Below are 24,934 nucleotides of genomic sequence, written 5' to 3' on the forward strand. Positions count from 1 at the left end.
TTTTTTTCGTTTCATCATACAGTGGCAAAAAAATTCATTTTGAAATTAATTATAATGTGATTTTTCTTGTGGTTTGAAGTTTCCTAAATAGGAAATAGGCAGGATGAATTTACATAGTAAGCAGCTCAAGGTGTATTTTCTTAACTTTTTTTTTTTCAGTATGATTCCTGCAACTTTTGATGTTGTTCGTCTTTTTGATTCTTTTGTCAAACATTCAACTTTGGTAATTGTATTTTTGCCATAATTTAACACTGAAATAAGTTGGGTTTGACATTTGACATGTAGTGACTGACAGCTGTTAGGATAATACTGTTGTTTAAATTGTTGCATGAGCTACAAACTGTTGAGTGATTTATGTGCTGTCCCTTTACTCCCTTCCATTTAACTGTAATAAGTCATGTACCAAAATTTGGTCTCTGAAAGTTTGTGTCTCTTCAGTTCCTGCTTTAATTTCAGTGTATTGGCTGTTCTGATCGTGCAGGTAGTGCTGCTAAGTCAAAATGATATTTACTGTGTGAAGTATATATTACTGGTTCATACAGCAACATCTATCTACCTGTAATTGGTTTATGGAAAGATATTATTTGTGTAAACTTGCTGGCATAGGTCTCTCATTTGAAGTGCTCTTCTACCCATCTGTAGTTTCACAGCTTTTGTTTCTGCAGTGAGGCCCTTCATTCTCTGGTTTGTCTAATGATACAGTTTAATGCTGATTGCTAACACAGAGCAGATTTAGAATTTGTCTGACCAAATAACACAAGAGCATTAGTTTAATTGAATTTTGGGGGTTGGTACTTCAAACTTCCATCATCTGGGAGATGTAAAAGATATTGAACTAGCATAAATTGTATCTAATTCCCCTATCCTTTCTCTTCTTTCTCCTTTTAGAAGAGGCTGTAACAGAAGGCTAAAAGCCAGCTAACATTTGGTGTTATACACATTTTATTTCTTTTTTTTTTCCTAAGGAAAATAAGATGAAGATGTAGTACATCCAGCCCATTAAAATTCCAAGTGTGCAGATCATTGCACAGGTTTTGTTTTTGCTTCAGCAGACACCGTGTTGTTTTACACAAAAGTGTACAGTATTTTATATTCTTGGATAGTCATGTGGAAATACTGTACGAGTTTAAATTTGAGCAGACTCCTGTCTTGCTCTCTGCAGTTTATTTGAAGACTTTCAACATCATCTGCTTCCAAAATGCAACAGACCATGATGCCATTTAAGAGGGAACAATAAAAGTATAGTTGGGCTGGTAAACCAGCAAAATTTACAGCCCTAATAAACCACGACACATTTGAGAAGCTGATACAGATTTTTATTGTTGTGCACTAGTAATCTAATGCTGTAATCCTTACAGCAGTTCCTTACCATGAATCAGAATTGCAGTAAATGAAGACAGAATACAGTTTGGGTAGTTTTGAGTGCGTTTGAATATTATTTGAAAAAAACCAAAACTAGTTCTCTAGAAAGCTTTAAGTCTTTAAACTAGACAGTAATAAACTTTCTGCTCATCTGCACAAAGAGTATGATTTCTGAGATCCCTTGAGTCCTTTTTCCATATATCCAGTAACAAATATGGTAATGTTGATCCTACGAACATTTTCACTGTATTCCTTTTTTCTTAATCACTTTTCATAACTGCAGTGGCACAAAGATAAATATAAACAGGTCTTGCTCAGAAACAGAGAGAAAATTAATGAAGAATTAGGGAAAAGAAGTACAGCAACTATAAAAAAAAAATTTGGAGACAGTGGATCCATTACTGCAGGCCAATTTTGCAATTTCATATATCTTCATTTTAGAAAGATCTGTTATTTCTTCTTACATGTGAATGTGTATTTATATGACGACAATCCAAAGTCTCTGTACTAAGCAGAAGCTTAGTGAGTTTGTTTCTTGTACCTCCTCTTTATAAGGAGTTTTATTTTCTATTAAAAATTCAAGTGCTCTTCTGCATCAAGGTGTAAGTCAAGCCATGTTGCTACTAAAACATTCAGTTACTTACTTACTGTCTTAATTAAAAGGATTAAAACCATACAAGTTCACTGTTTGTTAAAATAATGTTTCAGCTGAGAAAAGCAACGGTTTCAAGTTCAAGAATATTGTGTTTCTTCACAAAAGGTTGAAGTCCTGTTGCGAAATAATTGTTAAAAAAGGGATATCATAATCAGCGCTTTTAAAAAGTGGCAAATCCTGAAATAATTTGCAAGATTCCTTTCTTTTCCCCTGCACATGAAGGAGTAAGTTTATTGATCAATGTCCTTGGGAAGCAGATGAAGGGAATATTCGCTAATTCCTGAAGTATCAGTGTAAGCAATCAGCAGAAATCAGGAAAAAAACATTTCTTAATTTTTGTTGTTGCTGCTGTTCGGGTTTAGTTAGTTTTCATTTTGAGTTGGTAGTTTTAATACACAGTAATTTCTTTTCTCGTTAATATCTTCAGTAAATACTGATTAAAACATAGCAATTGCTATGTTACTGTTACATTAAATATAGCAAGTATGACAGATTTTTAACAGCTCTGTTATTGTGCCTTGAGCATTCCTGCTTATAAAGTGCACTTTTACCCATGTTTCATCCTTCATGGGACTGTACTCGTGATTTGTTGTTGCTTCTAATGTGCCTGTGAAAGCAGCTCATTTTTTCCACTCAAAATGAAGTGTGTGGCTCTTTATGATGGTGTGAACGTGGAGCCCACATGGAATGAAGTAACAGAGAAGAAAAATGCTTGCCCAACCAGTACAGAATGAGAATGCAACTTCTATGGCCTCACCAGGATCACCCAAGTCCAGGCCTGGAAAATCTGAAGTTTGGGCCAGAGTTGTGACAGTTCTTTTGCCATTTTGTATCCAGGATGTGATGTGATCCCAAAATCTAGAACCAGGTTAAGGTAATATAATGACACAAAAATAAGAGGAGTAAATAGGACCTGCACTAGTGTAGATGAAAGGGTGTAATGTGAATGTGCACTGCTAAGTTAAGTCAATGCACCTAATTGTCAGGAGCTGATGAGGGTTAAGCTCAAATGAGCCAAATATTTTTGGTGCCAAAATTATTTAGGTACTAAATTATTTAGGTAGTAAATCCCTTTCAAAATCTGAGGTTTTGGCATAGTGAGAATTATTTTGAGATTTTAAAATTATTAATTATTATTTAAATTTTAAAATTATTTTTACATTATTATTTTAATAATTATTATTGTTTCATGAAGGCATGAATTGTAGTTTTGTTTTCTTTCCCTTTTTAGAAAGTAATGAACTGAATTCAGCAGATAAATTCTCCAAGCCTAACAGCGCTCAAGATATACTTCTTTTCCTTTTTGCTAGAATTTAACAACCAGAAAGTGTTAACAGAGTGAATAATTAAGGAAAGAGTAATACTTAAAAGGATATTAAGTTCTCCATTTCTACGTTACTCTGAAATACATTTGCTTCTTTGTTGAAGAAGTAGTTAAGAGTGTGGATTGTATATTAAAGGGATTTTTTGTGTAAGCAGGAAAACCAGCAAAAATCTACTCTAATTGGTCTGTGGTAGTATATTTCCAAGAAACTAGATTAGATATAATTATCTTGGGAGGTTAGGCAACCCTCTTATCCCCATTAGTGTACTTACATAATGTATGTTTTAATACCATCTCACATTAAGGCTACTGGTAAACCATAGGAGATATGCAGATTTGCTTTTCTTTCTCAAAGGCACAGAACAGATTCCTGGAGATATGGTTTTCTTTCTTGTCCCCTTTTGGATATAGCTCATTGTGGGCATTTTTCATTTTCCAGCAAGCTTGGCCATGAGTGTGTTTGTTCTAAAGGAAAGAAAAAGGTGATTGTGAACAGCTGAGTGTTTCTCCCTTCCTTGGAAGGGGATGTGCAGCTGATGACACCTGGTTGATTTGATGGTAGAAATCAGCAGTAGGAGAAGAATCCTGATTTTCTACGCTTTTTTCTGCTTGTGAAGGAAGGGGAACTGCTGTGCAAAACCTGATGTACCTGGGAGTGGTATTGAATGTGTCATGTTCCATGCTAATTGCAAAATTTTTGTGTGACATTACCATTGTAAGGGCATAAATATTGTTATTGATGTAAACATATTAGTAAAAGAGCCCATTAAGTTTTAGGATTCAAGAAACCCCTCCTTAAATCCTATAAGTGCAGGTCTTACTAGTTGTTTTAAAAAGGAAAACATTTTCTCCATGCCCCTGTGCATGGAGAAACACTGTCAGAAATGTGTGAACTTCTTGAAATAGCTTTCAGTGGCTCAGTGGAAGATTTTTCTTCTATTTTTATTTCTCTGTGGTTGAACACTGTCAGTTTTAGTGATTTGACAAACACGAGGGCTTTGCGAGTGCTGTCTCCCTTTGTTTCAGCTTTCTTGCTAGGATATAACCTATTTAGAAGCTTCTGTTTCAGTTTTTGTTTGCTTTTTTTGTCTTGGCTTTTGGTTTATTTTCATGTTCGAATAATGAATTAAATTTCTTGTATAAAATAAAAGTATAAAAACCGATACCCACCATTGGCATTCAGGTTTAGAATGTCTTTGTTTCTTGTATGCATTTGAGATTGAATATTTTCCTGTAAGGTATACACTTACTGATATGGCCAATGGCCAAAATAGTGATAAAGAGGCCATTAGGATGTTGCTCTGATGAGGGCTGGCTAAGAAAATCAGTTTTGATTTAAAAAACAGCAGCAACAACACCCACAACAACAACAACAAAAACAAACAAGCATTAACAAAAAAAAGCTATGCTTTCTGTTGACACATTTTGCACTAAATTTGCACTAAATTTCTGTTGATACATTTTGCACTAATTCAACACCACTTTTGGGCATCTATTTGAAAAGCAATTGTTGGACATGCAGCCTTCTGTGACGGGTACTTCCAGTAGGTTCTTACTCATCTTAGAGAAGGTTTTCTCCCCTACCGAGCTCTGTGTGAGCTGAAGTTATTTTGAGCAGTCTGGATTGGCACAAGGTAAATCATTAATATTAATGCCTTTACAACTTTTGCATTTACAACTTCATGGATCCTTCTGGGGAGAAGGGCTGAAATCCAAGATGTTGATTTTACCATGATAATCTTGAGCTTTGCATTCATTACAGATTGTGTGTGCTTATTTAGGAAGTAGGAAAATTCTTGCAGAGTTGGACTGAACTTTTAAAACCATCTTGCTTTCTGAACTTCTCTGATAGGTCATAGGATAGACATATTCTAGTGATAGCAACAGCTGTTGGCGGTACTAGAAATTACAGGAGGATTGTTTCACATCACTAACTTTTCCAAGAAGGATTGCCCTCTTTAGATGCACAGAACTGTGCCAGAGTTAACCAAAGATGCTGCAAATCAACAAAAATAATCCTCAAAGGGGATTGCATATTTTCTCAGTTTGTCTAATGTCAGTCTAAGGCCTGTGGAACCTTTTGTTCCACAAACCCCTGGATTTTGCATTGAATTCCAAGTTGTGGCTTTATAAAATAACACTTTCTTTTTTTTAAAACCAGATATCCAGGTATTAGTGGAGCAAGTGTTCTGTGTTTGGAGCTATTGCATTCAGTGCTTCAGAATACAGTTGTGTTTCTGTGTGTATAGTTGCAGCTCTCAGAGGACCTTCCAAATAAAACATTTGGTGCACTGCTGCAAAGGTCTTACGTGAACATTGCTTCCCTTGGCTTCAGTACTTGCTTTGTTTTTAAAACATTAAAAAAAAAATCATTAACAGTGTAGGATGTGATCTTAAGGAAATAAATCATTCACCAATGCATCTGTTTTTTGAAGGTTTGGCGTTTTATAAAGGGCAGGATGGAGTTAAAAAAATGTGTTAGGTGATTTAAGTAGTACTTTTGGTAGTTTTCAATAATGGTGAGATGATTAGAATAAGCATAGAATCACAGAGTAGCCTGGGTTGGACGGGATCGTAGAGATCATCTTGTTCCAACCCCCCTGCCATGGCAGGGACACCTTCCACTAAACCAGGTTGTCCAGAGCCCCCTCCAACCTGGGCTTGAGCACCTCCAGGGATGAGGAGTCCACAGCTTCCTTGGGTTACCTGTGCCAGTGCTTCACCCTTCTCACAGGAAATAATTTCTTCCTAATACCTGATCTAAACCCACTCCTTTTCACTCCCCCTTGTCCTGTCACAGCAAACAATCTCTCTCCATCTCTTCTGTAGACTGCAGGTACTGGAAGGCTGCAGTTAGGTCACCCTGAAGCCTTCTTTTTGCCTGAACAATCCCAATTGTCCTAGACTTTCACCCTACAATTTCTAGTGGACTAGATTTTGAGAAGAGGGGGAAGATACTATGTGAAAGGCTAATATGATCCAAAGAATTTTGGAATAACTTTATGAAGAATTTATTTGCAGCTGTAGGTTTTGCTTTTTGTTTGGATGAATAAGCTGTAGGGCAGTTGTGATGGTGATAATTTTATCTCTGTGTTTTCGTCACCTTTAATTGGTGTTCATCCCTTCATTGGTATTCATCACTGTGGGGAAGGAATGTAGAATCATCCTTTTGTAAATAGAGAACATACAAAAGAACCTACACAAATATGTGATTATTTGACTCTAAATAGTTAAAGTACTGTAGTACTTTTAGTAAAGTAAAACAGTTCACAGTACTTGCTGTGCCTCTCAGCCAATTGCTTATCTTTCCCTGTGAGGCCAGTATGGATAGGAGCAGCTTTGCAGGTGCACAGGTCAGCTGCACAGCTCACCTACAGTCGTTCCTACATGTATAGGGATGACTGCATTTGTAGGTTTTCCAGGCTGTACTTGACTTCACCCTTACCTGTTACCCCTGATGCAACCATCTATCACACAATCATTTATTGTTATTCACAGATCTCTCATTTCAGCCCCAATTGTTGTTTATTGGACTGAGTTTTGCACTTAGACCCAAGTTACTTAATTTTTATTCATGTCTAATTACTTTCAATTGCACAGTAAAAAGGAGATGGTGCAAACGAGTAGGCTGGATTCTGGTTTTAGTGTGCAATTAATGTTTCTTTATTAAGTTCCAAACACTTTTATCTGTGGGGAAAAGAGTGGAATTGCAAAGATACGAAGAGAGAGCATTCTGTAATGTGCTGTGTATTTTTGGATAAGGCATGAAATGGCAGGAGTTTCTCTTCAAAGCTTAGACTGACTTGTCAACATCTGCATTTGGAAAATGTATGTAGTATTCAACACTTCACAGCAAACACTGAAAAAGAAGTGCTTTACCTGCAGCACCATTTCTATTGCCTCTAATCAGAGACAAGTTGCAGTATAACTGAACTTTGTGCTGTGTTTGTTTAGTCATATGTAACTACCAACTTGCCATCTGAATGCTTTCAGTAGTGAACTGTCTCGAGGGGAGGGTTCAATAGTGAGCTATCTCAAGTATGAGATTTTTAAAAAGTCAGTTTTGCTATGGGATGGGCTTGCTGCTGTCAGCATGCCAAATGTGAAGCCAGATTGAAAGTTGTGAGTGTGTTACAGATCCTATTTTCAGCAATCTTCATCTACTGCTGAGAAAACATGAAATAAATCCTGTATACAAAGTGATAGAGGAACACCATGGAAGGCATCCACTAAATTGAACACCTGGTGGAAAAGTACACACCTCTACATTTTTGGACAAGTTTTGTCACTTCCCTCCTCAGTTTAATCTGACTCTATTCTCTACAAAATGCTTGCTAACACTTGATTCATTTGTAAATCCCTGAAGTACTAAACTGTATTTATAATTCCAGTATTTATAAAAATTTTCCTCACAGAAGTGAGTATCTTATTGCTAAATGTGCTTGGGAAACAGGGTTCTCTTTTAGCCCCAGTTATTTTTTTCTTACTTCAAACTCTTACCTGTCACGGTGCACCCACAGAAATGTTACATTTTTTTTCCCCTTTGCCACTGTGATGTGCCCACCCAGAAAACTTAGTTTCTTCCTTCCTACCATATATGTGGACATAGTCATGACTTAAAGGAAGGACATAGCTTATGCAAAAGGGAGAAATAGGTCTGATCATACATACTATTCTTGACTGTTCTTTGTTCTTTTACAGCTAGGCCAGCTGGCAAAGTATTTATTTTCCAGGCCAGATTTCAACTTGTTTTTCATTTCTAACCTAAGTTTGCCCTCACCAAAGATGTGCTTTCCTGCAGAATTGCACCCTCCCTCCACTGGTTTTGAATTTAAAAAATAGACCTCAAGGAGCTGTATTTCATTACTTTAGGGGTTTAAAACTTGAGTTAAAGGATTTCAAGAGAATGATGGGTAGGTGTTGAGTATCAGCACAAAAGCTACATGTTTCAAAATAACCAACACTGCCTTAAAAAAGAGAGACATTTACAATTAATTGCTGTCTGAATTACAGCTTTAGCTAATAATTTTGTTATGATCTTGTCTGCATTATTCCACAAGAAGTGTTGTATTTTAGGTAGTTTGTTGATTTCCCATCTTTCACGTTTCAGAGACTTTGTGTCCACAGTAGTGTGGCCAGCAGGACCAGGGCAGCCACTGCCCCTCCTCAAATCCTCTGTTCAGTTCTGGGCCAGTCACTACAGCAAAGACACTGAGGTGTGCTGGAGCCTGTGATGGGGCTGGAGCACAAATTTTGGGAGGAGGGAGTGGGGGGTGTCTCATCTGGAGTAAAGGAGGCTCGGGGGCAGCCTGGGAAGAAGTTGTAATGAGGTGAAGGTCGGTCTCCTCTCCCAGGTAACTCGTGACAGAACCAGTGGAAATGGCCTCAAGCTGCTCCAGGGGATGTTTAGATTGGATATTAGGAAAAAACTTCTTTTCTGAAAGGCTGATCAAACACAGGAACAGGCTGCCCAACAGAGGGGCTGAGTCACCCTCCCTGCAGGTGTTTAAAGGAGGGACGTGCAGATGTGGTGCTCGGGGATCTGATTTAGTGCTGGACTTCACAGTGCTGGGTTAATGGCTGGACTTGATGATCTCAGAGGGTTTTCCAACCTAAACAATTCTGTTATTCTGTCAAGCAACATCACAGCTCATGAGACTGATGATTCTTCTAATATTTAGAATGCTATGCCTTCTACTGCATGTTTGCTTCCAGTCCTTTTATAGAGAGAGGTTTAACGTGCATCAGGCAAACTGGTCTTGCTGAGTCCTGTGGTTATAGCAAATAGAATATCAAATTGCTTGCTCAAAAGTGTGATCAGGCAAGAAATTTAGTGATCCCTTGTGATACAAGCTCCTTCCCATTCTTTAACATACATTATATAAATTCAATTATTTATTCTGTTAAAATTTGTGATTCGTCAAATGTCATTGAAATGAGGCAAGGGAGCTCTCAATTGCCATTATGGCAGAGAGGCCAAGTGACTTTTAAAAATCAGCATTAGCTATTTTTGATATTTGAAATAAAGAAGGTAAGTCAAATGCGAGGCTATCAAGCTGACCCATTCATGGCTAAAAGATGAGTAGAAATACCAATTCACACAAAATTATGAATGCAATCCTTTGCCCCTAAAAAGATTTAGTGACTGAAAATATTTTTTTAAATGAGCTGAAATTGAGTGTAATGACAGGAGAAGGTTTATATGGGTGTTTTAGTCAGCTTATGATAAAGTGATGGTCTCAGAAGATTATAATATGTATATATTGTCTTGGAAACCAGTGTTTCTTTGAGTCTTCTGTGGGATTTTTTTTTTAATTTCAATACAGAACAGTAAACTTTCTTAAAAATTACTGGATATTGCTTGTCTTTAAAATTACTGATGCTAAAGATTATTCAGATTTGTTACTGTCTTCATTTCTCCTGCTAAACTGAGAAAAATCTTGATCTACTCTACTGTGGGGATTTTTTTCCTTTCTTTCTTTTTTAATTTCTGGAGCAGATGTTTGTCTTCTATGTGAGACATAAATTGTAGAATGTGGTAAAGGTGATGAAGTTTACACTTTTCATTGCCTTCAAAAGTTGCTGTAAAATCACCAGCTGTGTTCCCATGGGTTTTTCAGTCAATTGCCCTACTCATGCAATCCTTGAAATATAGGGAATGACAGATTTCACTGAGTCAGTTCTTGAAACAAATAATTTATTTTTGCTTAATTAGGTGAAAACTAATTGTGAAATATGCGATGACTGTTTTTTCCAAACTCTTAGAAATCCTTAAATAATTAAGCCCATATGTTCCTTACTCTGTGCAAAACTGTTAAGGTAGAACAAAGCCAGTTAAAAATTCAGGGATCTAGGCAACTAGATAGCTGAGGAAGATACATAATGTTAAGGGTTTTCACCAAGTTTTCCACTTAGAATTAGGGATTAACAGGATTTGAAAGCCACAAAACCTTAGATTGTTACTGGTGAATGAAGGATTCCTGACAGCTTGGGTCAGATCTTCTAATGGCACATTGTACATTGGCAAGGGCAAAGCTGTTGGCACATAGAACTTCATGTCTATCAGCCCTCTTAAGATCTGTAAATTATGTACAGCACTGCCTTAGCCTCTGGTTATGGTAGGATTGGGAAGATATGAATGGTTATTGTGAGACAGGTTTTATTCTCCTTCCTTGTAATGTAAAATACCATGTGTTGCAGAGGTGAAAAACAAAGCCACATATCTATGAAAGACCTCACAAATTAAGTTTATGGATGTCACAAGTTTAAAATGAGTGCTTAACATTAATGAAAAAGTCATAAAAGAATAAATGTCAGTATATTTTTTTTCCAGTAAAAGAGCCAAAGAGGGAGAATACTTCAGGGAGGAAATCTTCCCTCCTAATTCTCATTCCATCCAGTCCCAGTAAAGGTTGCTCATAGCATAAATCCTGAAGAAGTAATTATTAGGAGCATTTCTCCTTAAAAGGTGTACAGGTAGGCACCTGTATTTCATGAGAATCAGAACAATAGGAGAAGCTTAATTCTGAGTTGTCACCTAAATGATTTCTGTGAAGTTTTACAACTAATGTATGCGAACTTGGACAGGAAGCAATCAGTTTTTCATTGGAATAAAAACACAGATACAGGACTGTTTGGGCATCCTTTGACAAAATCTTCTGGTGCCTTAAGTTTCAGATATGTTTTGCTCAGGTGCAGTGTGGCCCCAGCTGTCTTCACATGTTCTTGCTGTGGCTTTGCTGACAGCCTTCACAGGCTGTGGCTCCTGAGCAGGGCAATGCTCCTGTGGCTTTCCAGAAACCAGCTTGTGTGTGGTGTTAGTTAATAACCACTTCACACCTAAACTGCTTCCAGCCTTGAAATTATGTCTGCAGTCCTATCAGACCAGGCTGTCTGTCTGTGACTGTGTCAGAGGCACACGTAATATGCAACTTGTATGGTGGGGCACATGTGGGTAAAGGAGACTTTTCTGGGTGTTTATTAATGCCATACTAAAACCTGTGAGGAAATCATCTTTTGAAGAAGAACCTGGACAGTGTAGTAAACATGGTTTCATGTTATGGGTTCTTTTCCTGCTCTCTGTGAAGTGATTATTTTCCATTTGAGTACGAAGTAATGCAAGGAAAAGCGGCATGTGATCCTGTCAATGAAGTTATGGTGCGTGTATAATAATCTAATTTTGATCTTTTTCTCTACTTATTTGCTTTGTCTGCTTCAGCAACTTTCCTCAAGCAAGAATTCCTAATGCTTAAAACAGGAAAACCCTGGAGTAAAACCTTGAACACCTCTTCTCTTCACAACAGAAATAGCTCGTATATTCCTGTTTCAGCCTATTGTTGCTCAACAGACAGACATTTTTGTCTGACACAGACCTTTGCATAATGCCTATGATTACTTACTTAAATATCTTTTTCAGGAAGGTATGACCTGAAGTTCTTTGAGAGTCCAGGTAAATAGTAATTTCTGTTCCTGTTTCATTATACTGTTGACTTTCCACCAAGAACTGGAAGGGATCAAAGAAGCAGGATTTACCTTATTAGTATTCTGCCCATACATTCCTATTACCTTATGGTTATCTGTTTCATTTTAGATTTAGCTCATTCAGAAGGTGCCTGGCTTAATTATTCTGAAGACCATTAATGCTGTTTTTTCTAAAGGTAGTGACAGCACGAATTGCTTAGGCCACCTTCATTTCTTGTGTGAAGCCAAAGAGTCGAGGCCAGGTTTCATCTCTGTGTGAGTTCTAACTGATCAAACCCCTGTGATGCAATAGGCCAGAATAAATTAAAATTTACTTGTAGCTTTTGTTCATGGTGATTATAGTTATGCCTCACTATTAGCAAGCAGTACTGTCAAGCAAAACTACTTTAAATGTTCAAAGTGAAACCAATCTTCTGTTAATCTGAGATTCCCCATTATAAACAGTCAGCAGAGTTTATTGATAATATCAATAAACCTGTTAAAAACTAGAATTTTGCAACATAAATATTTAGATATACAGTATATCTTCAGATATGTTTGAAATACAAATCTGTGACAACAATAGGTCTGTGATGACTCATTATGCAATATTTTTATTTTAATTACTTTGTTAGAATTATGTAGTTGAGGAATTCTTGATATGAAGTTCAAGAAGCGTTTGGTCAATACTCTCAGGCACATGGTGTGAGTTGGGGATGTTCCTGTGCAGGGCTGGAGTTGAACTCAGTGATCCTTGTGGGTCCCTTCCAACTCAGCAGATTCTGTGATATGATCAGTGCAAAACCTACTGGACAGGTTTTTAGTGATAACAATGTATTACTGCTGTAATTAGCTCAGAAATGTCTAAAAGATTCTGTTTGATCTCTCTCCAATAACTATTGTTTTTAGCCAAACAGTCACAAAAAAGTAGAACAGAGAAATGGCAAAAAAAAGTCAGTGGGGCTGAGAATAAGGATCCTAGTATTGTGCTTGTCACCTAGCAGGCAGTCTTAGTTTGGTTTTACCAGTCTATAAATATGAAAAGTGTATATTCTGGTAGTCCAGCATGGGAGCACTTCAGTGGCAAATGAAAAAAGAGAGTGTATTTTTCACACTTTTGATACCATGCCTCTTGACAGCTGTACTGAGCTTACATGAAGTAAAATGTGTTTTAATTCCCAGTATTGTTTCTGTTCCAGGACTTCTTTGGTACTCTTGTAAATTTAAGGACTGTGGGGTTCTTTCTGTAAAACTGTATGGAAATTCTTCTGTAGTAAAACTTCTGCTCTGCTGAAAAGCAATATTGATCTGGCACCATCATTCTGTATTCTATACTGCAGTCATGGGCTTTTACTGGCTGGGAAAAATTCTTTTTGGGATGAAATTTTACCTAGATGATAACAGAAAGATGTATTTCTTTCTGTCTAATGATAGAACTTATATGTAAATGTCCTTTTTAAAGAGAAGCAAAAAATTGAAACTGTATGTTTTACTTGCTAGTGTGATCTTAGACACCAGCTAGAGGTAAATTTTTTGTGAAAATATATTTTTTGTTACAGTGCAGGAAACATAAGGCATTAAAACGCATGATGTTTGTACTAGCAACAACTGATAATTCTCTATGCAAACTGGAGTCCCATGGGTTGCCAGTAAAGACTTAAGTAAATACTTGTGCAGGGAATTAATATATTTTGTGTCTGAGAATAGCCTGCCCCACCCTGACCACACCATATCGTAGTGCTTTGTGCTGGCACAGAGAAATGGATTGTCATTGTGAACATGCCAGTGCCTCTCCTCTGATGGTCTGGGGACATCCTGATGCTTCAAAATGTGGCATAGCTTCAGCATGGGCTTGAGATGAGCAAGACTGTCCTTCACCAACTGCGTGCTGGGCTGCAAGATTCCTGAGGTGCTTTGCTTTATTGCATGCTCGGTGCATGTTTTGTTTTCCCAGTTTTCACATCACACATGGGTGTGTCTGACCCCACTGTTTGAGTATCTTGTTGGCACTTTTCTATTTATCTTTTGCTTCTTCCCACTGACTTCTACCCAATTATGAGGGGCCTGACCTGGATTTTTTATATCCCAGATATTGCCTAAGGGAGAGGGAGGTTGGGCTCTTCCTTTTGTGCTTGGAGACTCTTAAAATGAGTACTTCAGTAGCAACAACAGTAGTCTGTATGTAATAATTTTCACCAGTACATTTCTTTTCCCCTTAAGAACTTCTTGAAATGCTCCCTGGTTTGTGAGTGGCTGGCCTGTGGTTAAATACAGTTTTTACTTTAAAAGTTAGTTTTTCTCTGCTTAGCTTTCTAATTAAGTGTTCAAGTTGAATGTAGGCCACCTACCTGCATGTGCTTTTGCATTCATCTCTCTTTACCATTATTTTGTGTTTCCTGAAGCATGCTTATTTTCTGTAGAGCTGTATATAGGGAAAGGGTCCTTAATAAAATCTTATCCACTGAGTTAGTGCTTGCTAAGTGTGTGTTCTCAATCTCAAGAGAGTGGAATGGCTTTGGGAACTCCAGCTAGCTTGTTGAGCTTTTCAGCATGGCATCTATTTCAAAATTGTAAACAAGTCCTGTGATAATGTGGTGAAAATTATTTGTTCAAGATGTATGATTTTGTAGATGTGCTTTTCTAAATGCTTAATTACTTGCGTAAGTGTGTTGGTTCTACTACCTTGTTAGAAGTTTATTGGTGAAATTTTTATTTATTAACTCTTTAAAAAAATATTTCTAGTTTATTTATTTTTCTGAAGATAATAAAAAACCAAGCACTAGAATGGAAGGTTACTTGCTTGTTCAAATGAGAAAGATTAATATAAAAACACTGATTAGAGACACAGATATATATGAAAATGAATGGTAAAACAGAGAGCTAAGTGTCAAAATAACAAAAACTTTAATAGAACCTTAAAGAAAAAAAAATCTGAATTCAGTGTAAGACATCTAAATTTCTAAATAAATAAAATTTGAAATTCAAAGAACTGAGAAGCCAAAGAAAGAAGGTATAGGCTATGTACCAGCTCAATAAGCTATTTTATATTGGAGAAATGCTATATATTCAAATGATTTAAACAAAACGTACACATTGATAAGTGCCAAAGGCAGAACAAGCCAGAGTTGGTAAATGAAAAGAGAAATTTTCAGAAAACAGGGAGAATAATTGTGCACTGGGAGGGGTGAGAAAGTTGAAAAAACAACCAAAACAGCCAGCCAGGGCAAATACTTATGCACAAGGTAGATTCTGTGTCAGTGAATTACATCCAGGCCATGGAAGGCTTTGATTCCAGATCTTGTTAATTCAAAAACATGGTTACCCTTGAGGAGGCATTTAGTACAAGTCACAGAATCCCAGAATGCTCTGGGTTGGAAGGGACCTTAAAGATCACCTACTGCCAGCCTCCCTGCCACAGGCAGGAAATATTCCTCTGGACCAGGTTACTCAGAGCCTCATCCAGGCTGGCCTTCAGCACTCCCAGAGACAGAACATCACAACCTCTCTGGACATCACAACCTCTCTGGACAGCTGGTTCCTGTGCCTCACCATCCCCACAGCAGTGAATTTTTTTTCCAATGTCTAATCTAAACCTTCCTTCCTTCAGCTTAATTCCATTACTGTTTGTCATATCTTTTAAAAAAAGTTCCTTTCCGGGAACTCTTTTAGAAAGTTCCTTTCCAGCTCTCTGGTAGGCTCCCATTAGGTTCTGGAAGGTTGCTCCAAGATCTCCTTTGAGGCTTCTCCAGGCTGAACTGCCCCAGCTCTCTCAGCCTGTCTTCATGGGAGAGGTGCTCCAGCCCTATGAGTTTGTTCTAGCAGGCGCACATCTTTCCTGTCTGGGAGCCCCCGAGCTGGGTGCAGCCCTCCAGGTGGGTCTCACCAGGGCAGAGCAGAGGGGCAGAATCCCCTCCCATGGCCTGCTGGCCATGCTGATCCAGATACAGCCCAGGATGGGGTTGCTTTCTGGGCTACCAGTGCGTTTTACCAGGTTGTGTTAAGCTTTTTGTCCACCAGCATCCCCAAGCCCTTTTCTCTAGGGCTTCTCTCAATCCATTCTCTGCCCAGCCTGTGTTTTTGCTTGGGATTGTCCCAGCAGAGGTGCAGGACCTTGCACTTGGCCGTGTTGGACGTGAGGTTTCCATACCTCAAGCCTGACGAGGTCCCTCTGGATGGCATCCCTTCCCAGCAGGGTGTTGCCAGAACAACCTTGGTGGGGTTGGCAAACTCGCTGAGGTCGCCCTCAATCCCAGTGTCCATGTCTGGGCTACGTGTTGGAATTGCATTGTCATCAGTGCTGTAAGGTATCTTAGGAAAACTAAAGCTTGTTGCTGTTCTACCCCAGCTGTAGAAGGGACAGTTAATTGGAAGGTGTCATGGCTTAGCCATGGAGCTGCTCTTCAGTACAGCAGCTGGACAGGTTTTGGAGCAGGGCCCTTGCACGGGACTGCATGAACAGCTGCTGCACAGCTGTGCCAGGCCACGCTGCACATCTGCATGGGCACCTCTGTGCCGTGCTGTGCTGCCTGCTCTTGGCTCAGTGACAGCACCAGGGTTCAGTGTAGCCTGGTAGGAAGCAGTGTGAGTGGTAGCAAAGTCAGGGGAGGGCTGTCAGGGGTAGAGATCAAATCTTCAGGATGAGACTCGGCTGCCTGAGCTGCTGCACCACAGCCACCCCAGAGTTAGGAATCTTTGTGTTCACCCAGTCTCTAAAGGGAGCCAGGGAGCAATGCTCTGCCATCGAGCATTGTGTTTGTTTTCTGCTCTGCACTCAAGGTTTCTGTTTTATAACTTTTTATGTTGTCAGTAATCTTGCCAATGCCGTCTTCCTTCGAGGTTCTTTGGAAAGACTTGTGAGAGGGTGAATACTTACAGTGTGCTTAGAGAAACTGATGCCGTGTCTAGTTTTACACTTTAATTAGCAAGCACAACAAATTCAACATCTTTAATATTTTAAAATTTGTTTGTGAGGAGTGGCATATTATAGCTGTGATGTGCATATGGGCTGTGTGAATTTTAGCTCGCTGACAGCTGTGTGAGTTATGATTTGAACTGCATGTACTGCATTGTTTTCATCTTACAAAGAGGCACACCCCAATTTTCTCTATGGAAAATAAATAGTAAACCATTATGGTCTGGCATTGTAATAAATTAGGTTCAGGCTTAATTTGAAACTATTGGAAGACACTTTTGAGAATCCCACTAATTTAAGTTTAGAGGGCCATACTGGTATTCATCCAATCTTCTTGCACCTCTCCAGATTTATTAGCTCTTCAGCAAAACTTTTCTGTGTATTTCCCAACTACAAACATAAAAACTAGAAGGACTGCATAATTCTTCAACTTTTTTTTTCCCTACTCAATTTCTCCAGGTTATTTTTTGGCAGCAACCAGAGCAACAAGAATAATTGCTTACAATAATTATGCCACCATTATTATTGTCTAATGAGAAGCCCATTTAAAAAAGAAGTCATCTCTTTGAGTCATACTTTTGTTTCCATGCATTCTTTTCTAAGTCCTACGTCTGTATTTGTTTTCTGGAAATTTTGGTCCAAAATTATCGAAGTAATATGTTATTCAAATGCTTATTCACATAATTATTAGCTTTTAGGTTACTGTAATCTTTACTTATGTAAGGAACTAGTTATTTAAGCTGTTACCAGTAACTGCAGTATTAGGCCAGTAGGCCAGTAATTATTTATAACTTAAATCTGTTTATCCTGAAGAAACCCTGAATAGGCCATCTGTCATGGCTTTCTACTAGCAGAGGTCAGATCATAAGTCATGGTCACAATATCCACTAGAAGGGGGTGGTGTATTTCAGTATATTTCAGTTAGTTTAGGGGTGAACAGTTACTTAATGGCCTTATTTAATCTTTATTAAAAAGGATTCCTAATCTTCTCCTTTAGTAAATCTGTCACAAATTTTCCTAACACATGTGGCTCTTCTGTCAGCTTATAAGGTGGTATACCCTTGATGGCAACAAAAGTCTTCTTCAAGATATTTAGCAGAATATTCTTGATTATAATGCATACAACTTAACTTCAGTAAGTGTTCTAAATACCTTCCAACAGAATATCAATTTTTACCTTCTAACTAATTACAATTCAGGTCTTTAGTTTTTAGAAGAAAATAGCAGCACTTCAGTTTACAGAGGTGACCCTGAATTTTCTACCAGCTAGCATTCAGATTAGCTATTTCATGATATTGATCAGTCAGAGAACACCTCGTATTGGTGGATATGTCTGCAATGCTCACTAGTTACAGAATGTTTTTTTATAAAATGGTGTTTTATAAAATTATATAGTAGAGTATGAGAGCAAATGACTGATGCTAATGATGGCTGAAGTTACCCTAAAAGAGATTCTGAAAACAATCTGAGGTGAGGTAAGAAAAATTGAGGAGACCAGCAAAGATAAAGTAGCACGGGCATGTCCTGCCCTGGAATTCTTACGGATTGTGTTACAAAGGGCCATGATACCTAAACCAGAGGATAAGCCCTTCTTTCCAGCAGTGATTACCACTGTCTAGTGTGGGTTCTGTGTCACTGACCTCTCACAGGAGCAGTATCTGGACTGCTCACAAGCAAGAGCTTTCTGTGTTTAGTATTGTCAGAAGATTGTTTATAGCTGCCAAGAATTTTCTATTTGACACAAAAGCTTCTGTTAAAAATGCTTCTCTGTCAAAAAGGGGAGATACTTGTTCTGTTTGACCAAGCACGGCCTTAAGAACTTTTTGGTGTGTATACTTCTGGTATTGCAATGAAATCTGATTTTCTCTTTTTTCTTAAAAGTTAACTTAAATTCAGCATTAATGATCTGTCCTTTGATGCAGTGGTGTTTAATGGTTAAATGATGTCTTTCAGGTATTTAACCTTTATTGGGCTTTTTTTAAAAAAAAAGTTCTCTCTTTGTCTTCTTCTTGTACTTCATTAGTGAGCTCTGCCTGATGCAAAGTGGATTTGATTTTACAGCGTAAATATACCCTTCTTCTTCTGTAAATAAATCATATAAGAATGGGAAGAAACCTTGAGAAATAACTTCTAATTTTTCATAAGCAGAACAAAGTCCATTAAAGACTTAATGTAACTTCTTATGCCCTGTTCATTTGGGTAATTGCATGGATAACTGCATGAGATAGTTAATGCTTTAGCTTCATGTGGATTTTTGCATTTTAACATTTTCTCCTATTTCTGTATCTTCCCTGAAGAGTTTTCATCTGCCAAGTGCTGGGTATGGTTTATCAGGTGTATTTACCAGTCATGTCTTTACTGTTGGTTGAAGCTTTGATTTAAGCTGCTTGGCAGTCATGTATGGCTAAATATTTGCAAACTCACAAAGCAAAAACATGTCCTTTGATCTTGTTCTCAACTCTTTGTTCATATCAAGGCTGTTGTCCTTCCTACTTGGGAGTTTGATGCATTTAAAATTTACATGGAAGGTCCTGAGGGGGGTTAGGCACCCTTTCACTGCTCACCTGTAGCAGTAGCACATGCAGTTGCACTGCTTTTTGAAGGTCTAAGGAAAATTCAAGAGAGATGTTTAACCTTGGGTGAGCAAAGCATTCCCATGAAGAGTAGCTGTGATATTGACAGCAAGAACCTTTTAGACAGCAAAGTCACACTTGAGGATGGAATAGATGTTGCTTATGAAAGTAGTTCAAAAACTGCATCAGCAAATAGAGATGTTTATGCAGAATCTAAATGTATAAAAGGTGGGGGTTTCTTAAACATTAAATCAATTGCCATAACATATACATTTTTCAACATTTTCTTCTTGAAGTCTGCACAAAATGGCAAAATTACAATGCAAAATTTTATAATGGGGAAAAAACCCTTTTGGGGTTTTTCTAAAGAGCTGTGAGTGATTTAAAATTGCTTTCTGCTTTACAAAAGAGATACTCTTCCTTGTGGGGGGAAAAAGCGAGTATGACTATGAAGGCAAATATACCCACAAAATTTAAATCAGTAGTAGTCCAAAAGACTATTTTCTTTGAAAACATTTAGAGCTTTCTTGTCATGCTTTGAGCATAGTAGTTATGGAGTGGTAAAACAAAGCAGCAGGTGCAATAATTTTTGTACCAGTCATCTTAAATTTATTTCTTTTCAGTGATGGAATTGTTTGAATTAATAAGTGAAATTTGCATCCTTAGTTGGAACAGAAAAGAATCAAAGTCTTAAAGGACTAAGGACAACTTAAAAAAAATATTTGGAGTATAAGAGAAAAGAACAAATCAACGAAGGCTGGATTTAGTTAGAAGTAATTATGGTACATGGATAATTATGGTACATGACCATAAAAGTAATTTCTGAAAATTGATTAGATAATATAGGTATTAATTTAAGAATATGCTGTAGTTGGCAGTTTGCAAACTTAAACCAACTATAAGTTCTAGAAAACTTGGTTGTAATATAATGTCTAATACTCTGGAGAGGGGTGCTGATTCTGCAGCAATGTTTTGAAAGAGCTGCATAGCTAAGTTAAATGACAACTCTATTTTGCCTTAACAGGTAGGGAAAGGCATTTAGATGTGCATAATTGGGTTTACTCTTCCAGTAGTGCCCTAGAAGCACTTCTGAAAACAGTCATTAATAAACATGACATGTTTGAATTTAGAATCTCGCACACACTTAATGTAGAGGTGTCTGATTGTGTGTATCCAGTAGCTATTCAAGAAAGCTGGTACCATTATAGTCTTGATTGGTGCCATCACTCTAGGTGTCAACTTAATGATTCTTGTGCATGTGTACTTGTTTTCTGTTGGTTTCTGCATTGTTTGTAATGAGGCTAGAACATTAGGCATTTTATTGGGTATTATAGAGGTACTTTAGGGTTGCTGCAGATATCAGTCAGGAAGATAAGACTTCTCTAGCCTGGTGGCCTTTGGTGCTATTTTAATTCGATGCTGGACTCAAAAAATTACTACTCTGTTTGGAGGGGCAGAAGGTCCTCAGCACTTCTGATTATATAAATTTTTACAGGTAATTATCACGTTTGTACGTGGAAAGTAATTTTTTCCCCCCCCTGAATTAAAAGAACCACTGGTGAATCACCACAGCACTGAGGTATTACACTGAAAATAAAAACCAGTACTTTTACAGCTGTTGACACAATCACTTATATTATAATATGAATTTATTTATTTTTTAATATAGAAGCAATTTTAAAACCTGAGGTTGAGCTTCTTATTGGTAGAAAGTTTAAGTGTCATTATGTTGTTATGCTGTAGCTGCACTGAATTGTCCCTGTGAAACACAGCAGTCATAGGATAATAACTGGCTGGTTAAGAGAAGCCAGTGGCTTCCTTGTGACACAGAAATAGCAGAAGCTGTCAGAGATTTCTATTGCATCCAGCCCTTCAATTAATAGTTTTATTCAAATTAGAATAATTGATTAGAAGTCACAGCTTGGTAAGACTCAGACGAGCAATGCATAATGAATACCAGTGACTGTATTTACCTTAGCAGAGCTCAGCAGTGGAGGCTGTTTGTATTTCTGTACTCCTGTAGCTCTGCTCCTGGAATATTTGATGGTCTGCCAAATCATGCAGCTGGACAAATACCATCACTTTGATTACTGTTGGGAATCCTTGAACACAGAGAATAAAACTTAGCTTAGATAAAGAACAGTGTGTTTTGTGTTCAATTTCCTGCTGTTCTGTGATAGCGGTTAGATTCTGGTAAGGACTGAAAATCATAACTTTTGTTACCTGAATCTGACTGTGCTCCTGAATTAAGCATGTAATTTCTTTTCTCTTGCTAGATTTGTGACTGTCTTAGCAATATTATGCTTTTATTTCAAACAAGTAGCTAATTTTTAATACATCATCCTTAACCCCCCCCCTTTTTTTTAGCACTGATGTTGTAAAAGATGAACAATAATTGTGTGTCTCTTTGCTTGGCTAACTTGAAAGTAAAAATTTTCTCACCTTAAAAATATGAATAAAGTAATTATTCTACTTTTTTCACAAATCTAGAGATGATGAATTTAGACTGTTTTCAGGAGATTTGTGATGGTTCTTCAGGTGTGTGAGCAAGAGCAAAATCCTTCTTTCAGTTATGATCTAGACAGTGGCAGTCATTTTGATTGCTCAGGGCAAAAAAAGGAAGAATTGCAAATCTTCCAAAGGGTTCTGCACACCAAGGAGGCCAGAATAGAAGTGTACTTATATTCAAATGATTTCTTGTCTTCATGGGTACAGGCAGTATAGAAAGGATTGATTGATCTCTTACTGAGCATGATTTTGTATCTCACATTTAGATTCCAAGGAACCAAAAAATTGAAAAAAAAAAATCATTTAATCTGTTGTCCCACTCACCTAGTCATCTCCAGTGCAATAAAGCTAAGGCTGATTTCTACTTATTTCTTTCAGTTCCATGAGGTTGTGTGGGGAATACAGCTTTGTGCATTTCATACTTTGAAAACTATATATTAATGGTTAAGTGTGGAAATGGTAGAGCTGTCATTATTCAGAAAGGGGTTGTAGTTTGTCAGACTCAGAACCTGGAAAGATAAAATCTGCTGTAAATATATGCATAATTTATGTCCTGCATGGAGATATATTGCTGAAAAAATAAACTTAAGTTACAAGTGCATAGTATTCTATGATGCTGCATAGTGCCATGGTAGGTCTTCAGCATTATTGTATTTATTTTTCCATTATTTTCCAGTTTTATTCAGTCTAGTGCTACCCTTATTTGGAGTACTAGGCACTCAGTCTGGTAGGTTAATCTTCCTGTTTATTATGTTTCATGTTTCAGAAATAACAGAATAGCACATTTTAAATTGCAATATGTTATAAACAACCAGATTAGAAATTGCTTCAGATGTTGAGAATAAAATTGTTCAAAGTTGTTTTTTGTAATTAATTAGCAAAGTTTTGTACTGAATACCTCCATTGCCAACTTCAGTTGGGAAGAAACAGATTGTGAGATTTTACACATACTTATGAAGGTTGCTTACACTTAATAGCATGCTGTACTAGAATGTGGTAGTGTTACTTACATGGTATTTTGTTATTGTTTCAAACTAAAAGTAAATTCAGAGGCAATTTGGGTTTGGCACAGAGCATTTATTTCTGGTGTGCCTGCATTAGTTTTTGCTATTTACAACACATCCTAGCATAGCACTTCAAGATGAGCCAGGTATTCTGGAGTGTCTGAGCATGGGTACACAGAGGTTTGTGTCATTTCACACTGTTTATTTGTGTCTAGTATCTGCTACTGCTTTAGGGCTGTTTCTCCTTGTGTCACTGAATGTGGGGTTTGTATCCAAATGCTCTATAGTTTTTGGGATGGTGCTAGTCTCGGAGGTATTCCGTAATAAAATCCCTTTAAAATAATACTTTTTAATTTAAGTTACAACTTGAGGAAGATTTAACATGGAGAGAAGGCTCTGTATTTGCTGACACTAAAATAGTATTAATGCATGTAAGGTGCTCTGAAAATGCATGACTCTTTTCTAACCTTTATGGCTTAGCACTTTGGAATAATTTAGAAAAACATGTTATTTCAAAAATATGTTTATTAGCTTGTTCAGATATAACTTAAAAAGCTATTTTTAAAGGCATGCATCCAGAGACATGCACACAATGAATTCCAAGTGTCAATGTTTCAGGGAATCTAAATTATTTTCAGAATTTCAGAAATTGAGAAGGGATAAGTGGAAGGAGAAAATGTTGGGCTGGTGCCAAGCGATAGCTCGTAACCCTCACAGACTTCCAAACAGCACAAGAACACCCGAGGTCTCAGGTGATGCTTCACATAACTCTACTTTGGTGAGTGAAAAGTTGCATTTCGTGACGGTGGCATGCTCAGAACTTGAGAGGTGTTAAATTTATTTTTTAAATTGTGCTGTTTGCCATTGCTTGCATTTCTTCTGTGCGTGAAACCCTTTGATATAACACCTGTTTGCTCTTTCAGTTTGCTTTTTTTTGTCTCTTATGTTATGCATGGTTTGTTCTGACTTGCATGCTGTGTCCATAAATCAGTATTGATGTTTTGTGAATGGTGAAGTCTTTAAGCAGGAGGTGACCGAGTATGGATCACTCACATTCTTGTGATCCTAATCAGTGCAATGGCGTCTGGTCTCTGAAGAATACAGCTGGACATTATCTAAAGGCACATCTTTGTTCCTGTTCCATGAAGTATCATGTGTCTAAACTTGTGTCAGACAGCTGGATTTTAAAATTATCTCATATATTAAACGTGCTGTTGCAAGAGATGGTTGAGTTTCTGCATGCAAAGCTATTGATAGTAGATGTTCAGGCAATGTAAAGTTGACAGTTTACATGGTGGAGTTAAAATGTATTATGTGAAACTGAATCAAGTTACTCATTGATAAGAATTTTAATCCTGCAGTTTTTGTTCATTGAAATAAAGCCCCTTTCATCAGTAGACCTGGCCAGGTGAGTAAGAACTGGTAGTTGTATGCAAAGGTTTCCAACTGCCCTGTCTCTAAGAACAAAAATTGTCTGCTTGTTTTAATTCAACTGACACTTTCAGGCTACAGCAAGACTGAATATTTGAAATATATCCAGTTCAATATGCCTTTCATTGATGAGGGTTAAATAGGCACTGTATTTCCCTATCCTAAGAAACAGGAGTGATCAGGAAATTCTGCCCTGCAGTTCTTGAAACATGGACAGGGTGACATCTAAGCTAAAAGGTGGATAATTGTTCCTAACCACTGAAGACATGTGGTAGTCCAAATGAAGAGACAATGGTCTGCTTGAAAGCTGTTGAAGCTTTGGTGACATAAAGTCCCTAATTAACGTGGCAAAAATATCGTGTTCAGTGGTAAATTATATGGAATGTAAGTTTCCCTATAGAAGAGAACACAAAAAGACAGCATTAAAAGCTGCAAATTTAATAGTTTCTAATGTATATCATAGAATATTGTTATATCTCACTTTCCTCTAGAATACTGTACTTTCAGAGAAATAAAAGGAAATGAAAAACCATTGATTCTATGAAAAGAGATGCCAAGTATATTATCCCCACATTTAATTACTGTTGCTATTTTATTTTTAAACTTTATTTAATTGCTTTTACTCTTTAGCTATTAATAGTAATAGGAGGTAGCTATTAAGGAATTGGGATATGTAGAAATTTGCATGTTTTGATTTCTGCTTGA

At 37.4% G+C, this 24,934-nt stretch overlaps 1 protein-coding gene across 1 annotated transcript in view; it reads left to right on the forward strand.

Annotated features, from left to right (window-relative positions):
• Positions 1 to 23,474: 23,474 nt before the first annotated feature.
• MARCHF1 (membrane associated ring-CH-type finger 1) overlaps positions 23,475 to 24,934 on the forward strand; it is a gene marked incomplete at both ends in the record, with an annotated part of 82,922 nt that continues 81,462 nt past the window's right edge. Inside the window, one exon of the mRNA XM_084204229.1 lies at positions 23,475 to 23,576. Coding sequence (XP_084060355.1) covers positions 23,475 to 23,576 — 102 coding nt within the window. The remainder of the gene's footprint in view (positions 23,577 to 24,934) is intronic.

Source organism: Fringilla coelebs (genome assembly GCF_963513975.1).
Source record: "Fringilla coelebs genome assembly, chromosome: 4".
NCBI lineage: Eukaryota > Metazoa > Chordata > Aves > Passeriformes > Fringillidae > Fringilla > Fringilla coelebs.